This window comes from Phyllopteryx taeniolatus, chromosome 4, assembly GCF_024500385.1.
Source record: "Phyllopteryx taeniolatus isolate TA_2022b chromosome 4, UOR_Ptae_1.2, whole genome shotgun sequence".
In the NCBI taxonomy this organism is placed as follows: Eukaryota; Metazoa; Chordata; class Actinopteri; order Syngnathiformes; family Syngnathidae; genus Phyllopteryx; species Phyllopteryx taeniolatus.
The window spans coordinates 30,881,347-30,886,147 of NC_084505.1; the positions used below are offsets into that span (position 1 = coordinate 30,881,347).

Here is a 4,801-nt window from a genome sequence, read left to right on the forward strand (position 1 = left end):
TACAAAGACATTTCATGTACCCGACCACCTCTCTGGGTTCCATTTTTCGATGGCTGTGATTATAGCGGGATATATAACGATTCTATGGCCAGAGCAATTAATAAGGTGGCGAGAAAACCCAAAACGTTTGCGCACATTCAGCGTGACGAGATACATCAAACCCAAAGATTTTGGAGCGCTCACAAGTGTCCAATTACATTACTTCTCTGACGCTAGTGAGAACGGTTACGGCAATTTCGTGCCTGAGACTGGGAAAGAGGTATTCGTATGGTCAGAAAGCTGTTGAACTCAACACTTCATCAGCAAACTATGGACTATGAAGGACTGCAAACACCCCCCCCCCCCCCCCAAAAAAAATAAAAACAAACCCTAATGATCTTGAACCCTTGACTCTAAATCACATCCTCTGGTTTAAAATCAAATCTGCTCCATCACCTGGGTTTTGTTGAGAAGAGTGACTTATAAATCAAACGATGATGGAGGCAAGTTCATTGCTCCCCAACACACTGGCCAATCACAGTGATCATTTTAGGGGCAATGTGACGATTTAGACGCAGTCTGGAGCCCCGAAATGTCTTCGCAATCAACCCCAAGCGGCCTTGGGGTTGACATCGTGTTGATTGTCTTGTTGAATTGCCACTACACTGTATTTGAGTAGTTTGACAGTAAACTTCACCCGGGAGAGGAAGAATGAAGAATAATTCACAATGTGCCAAACTGCTGCATGTTGTGAAGTGAGGACTACCCTTAAGTGCCCGAGGTGATACAACAACAGCAGCATCTACCAAAACATCTCTCAGATGAATTTAAGTGTGGAGACTTAACGCACGTTGTAAACAGGATTCATGCGCAGTATCAAAGAGGATCTCACATTATGTGGAGATGGCATCTTTAACAACTGATTTGCATTCACGTAGATTCGGATCACTTCACACTATTGTGTGATCTGCATTGTGAACAAAATGCGTTTTAGCAATTGAGAAACACGGTGTCGGAATACTTGGATCATTCAACACATTGTATGAACGGAAAGGAAGAAGATTTTGTGATGATTCTAATGTTGAATTAGGAGAACTTCAAGCTACTTCTCTTTTTTTTATGTGATTCATACTTTGTTCATTTAAAACAAATAAAATGAAAAAAAGTCCTGAATCTGATTTTCACCGGGCGTGCGTGTGCAGAGACAACAGCGCCACTGGGCGGTTCTGAAAAAGAGCAAGCGAGGGCGCGAGAAAGAGAGAGCGAGGCAATGTGTGAGCACCGAGCAGCCTCATCCTTTGAGTCCTCACCGCAACTCCAACTGAGCTCTTGGATTAACTATGAGAAACGACTCCTGTGTATGAACTGCATTTTTCTTTATCTTACCTGGTGTAACGCGCTCACACTTGGGATATCAGCGATGGATTTCCTCAATGAGTCCAATTTCTCTCTAGGATACATCAATGCAACATTAGGTGGGTGAACAACCAGTTATTTTTTTGTTTTTCGTATTGTTCAAGCATGTTTTGTCATTCTTTCCATCTAAAAAACAAACAAACAAACATGCTTTCATTTCCTGCAGCTGCCTCACAACATCCCTAATATAGAAGAGAAACATCACCATCCCTATCACATCTTTTTTGTTTCATGTGGTAAGTTTATCTTCATTGATGTGACTTTTGTGTCCATCTTGTGCACTTTTGTTCTTGACATTGTCAGAAATAGCAGAACTACTCTTAGTTTGTTTCCAACTGACTGATTCCCCTGTAATATCCGACTTCATTCGAAAATCCGATGGCGTCAGTTTGAGTTGCTGCCAACAACCCTGTTCCAATCCTGCCTTTGCTTTTCTGCTTCCTCTCGTAAGTGCCATTGTTCAACCGACTCTTACCACTGGAACTGTACATTCGAAATTACAGGCCTGTCACTGCAATGTTGAAAAAAAAACCTGATCCCAGTAATTTCAGGGACTTTCGCCCCATCTCTACAGTTCTCTGTCTCCCGTTTTCTCTCTCTAATCACGACACGATTATCGAATTAAAGACTCAATGAGACACAAAAACACAGTATAACATCATGCAACTGTCCCATGTACACCATCCAGAGCAATTCAGAATCAATTTTTGTTCAAGCCTGTGAGAACATATTTGAGATATTATTGAGAAAAGAAACTGTCCAACAGCTAATATAGTTTAAATTACATTGGAAAGCGCTAGTGATTCTGATGAGATTGACATAGCAGCACAGAGTCTGAAATCTGATTGGACAAACAATCAACACATTAAAAGCAGCGCAGCCAAGAAAAATGCTAGAAAATAAAGAGAATGGACTGTTGAGAATAAATAAATACCATTTCATGGAACAAATATCGGAATTTTAGTTCTAAATTTAGGTCAGAGCTTCCGATAGTGTTTAGACCACCAGAGAAGGCCTCGTTGGCCCTGAATACTTACCAGTTGTTTAACACCACTTCACACCCGATGCTCCTCAGTATGATCTCCTTCATTAGCCCCATAGTTGAAATCTTTTAAATCTAACCCTCTCTTCATTTATTGCAGGAGTTCCCCAAGCCTCTGTATTGGGGCCTCTTCATCACTTACTTCCCCTTGGCATTTTCCGCAAATGTAATTTTCTTTTCCACTGCTTCGCGGATGACACCTAGCTGGCTACTCTCGCTCTACTCCTCTTCGCGTTGCTTCAGGTTCAATAGCCTCAAATCAGTTGGTGTGCTCCGCACTTGCTTAAACAACCAAGGTAACTGCGCTTTCCCAACAGTTGCTTTCAAATTGTGGGAGGTGTGCAGAGGTAGGTGGTGTATTGAGGTTTTCAGGAGGCAGTGGAAAATTTCAAAAAAGACTTGAAGATTTGGCTTTTCAACACAAAACAGGATAATCAACCAGGATAATCTTCGATAGATAGACACTCGGTCCTTTGCTGACTTTGATTTCAAGGGAGGGAAAATGCTCAAATTGGGGCCGATTGTTGGGTTAGGGTTAACCACCACATGGCTGCTATTCTCGTCCACAGTCACATTACCTTTCGGTAAATCGCTCTCATTTTTGGCCTGAATGAAATCAGAATCGCTAAATTCTTATCAATACCCACTCCTAGCGATCACATGGAGCAGCCCATTCCGGTAAAATTTCCGTTCCAATGACCGCGTTTGTCCTGTCCGCTGCTTTGTTGTGTCTCCAGCTGTGGACAGTCCTACTCACTGCAGCACCATCCTGCTGGTCATCTTTGGCGTCATCTTCCTGTTCGGCATCCTGGGCAACGGCATCGTCATCTACACCATCATGAAGAAAACTAAGTGTTGCGCCAAGCAAACCGTCCCGGATGTCTTCATCCTCAACTTATCGATCGTGGACGTGCTTTTCCTGCTCGGAATGCCATTCCTGATCCACCAGTTGCTAGGCAACGGCATGTGGCGCTTCGGGGCCACCATGTGCACGGTCATCACGGCGCTGGACTCCAACAGTCAGATTGTGAGCACGTACATCCTCACGGCCATGACGCTGGACCGCTACGTGGCCACGGTGCATCCCATCCGCTTCAACTACATCCGCACGCCGTGCGCGGCCTCCCTCGTCATCGCCGTCGTCTGGGCTCTGTCGCTGATCACCATCATCCCCGTGTGGATGTACGCCGGCCTCATGCCCCTACCCGGCGGACTGGTGGCCTGCGCCTTGCTCCTGCCCAACCCCGTCACCAACACGTACTGGTTCACGCTCTACCAGTTCTTCCTAGCCTTCGCCATCCCTCTCGCCATCATCTGCAGGGTGTTCTTCAAGATCCTGCAGCACATATCCACCAGTGTGGCCCCGCTGCCCCAGAGGAGCCTTAGGTTCCGCGTCAGGAATGTGACGCGCATGGCGGTGGCCATCTGCTTGGCCTTTTTCATCTGCTGGGCCCCCTACTACATCCTGCAGCTGGTCCACCTGGGCGTGCAGAACCCCAGCGTGGCTTTCTCCTACGCCTACAACATCGCCATCAGCATGGGCTACGCCAACAGCTGCATCAACCCCTTCCTCTACATCGTCCTTAGCGAGACCTTCAAGAGGCAGTTCCTCCGAGCCGTGCGGCCGGCCGACAGGAAGTTCAACGTCAACTCCAGCACCGCCGGCAGCGTGAGCATGAGGATTGTGCCCGAAGGGGCTCACCTTGAGCCAGCAGCAAGGGAGATGCCTTCGAGTGTTGCGCCGCAGTGAAGCAACCACGCTTCCCCCATAGAAAACTATCGCTAAAGATCCATTCATCCATTTTTGCTACCTTATTCAAGGTGAGCTCGAGTCTATTCTTTGGGGGAAAGGCAAACAGCACTCTGTATTGGTAGCCATTCAATCACAGCGCACTCATTTGGATAAAACATGATCAGTGTTTGTCTTAAACTGATTTATTACGGTCCTGCATGGAAAGAAATTATGCTAACAATAGGGTGTTGGACAAAAAGTATGTTGAATACTACATTATCTAAAGTGCCTCATCAACAAGATTGCTTTGAATATATTTCCATCAATGTTTATCCAGGTCCTCGTGGTGGTGCATTGTTTTGTTTGTCTCGTATTTGCAAAACAATACTTTAAAATCATTTCAAAACACTGCAAATCTCACTGAGGAGAATTAGGGCCACCATGGAAAGAAAGAAAAAAAATGCTACAAGTATGTAATTTTGAAAGATATAAGTCATAAAATAGAAGAATATTTGTAGTTTATGACACGAAAGTTGCAATGTAATTTCTTTTCAACAAATAATGTTACAGAATTAATATATGACAGGTCTCTTGAGCAGTCAGTGGCAGTGTCTTAGAATGTGGTATTTGAG

The 4,801-nt window shown here is 44.9% G+C and overlaps 1 protein-coding gene across 1 annotated transcript; it reads left to right on the forward strand.

Annotated features, from left to right (window-relative positions):
- The first annotated feature begins 1,399 nt into the window (after positions 1-1,399).
- On the forward strand, positions 1,400-4,334 carry mchr1a (melanin-concentrating hormone receptor 1a). Its single transcript, XM_061771977.1, has 2 exons — positions 1,400-1,449; positions 3,167-4,334. The coding sequence occupies exons 1-2, from the start codon at positions 1,400-1,402 to the stop codon at positions 4,185-4,187; spliced, it is 1,071 nt and encodes a 356-aa protein (XP_061627961.1). The 3' UTR covers positions 4,188-4,334.
- The last annotated feature ends 467 nt before the right edge of the window (positions 4,335-4,801 follow it).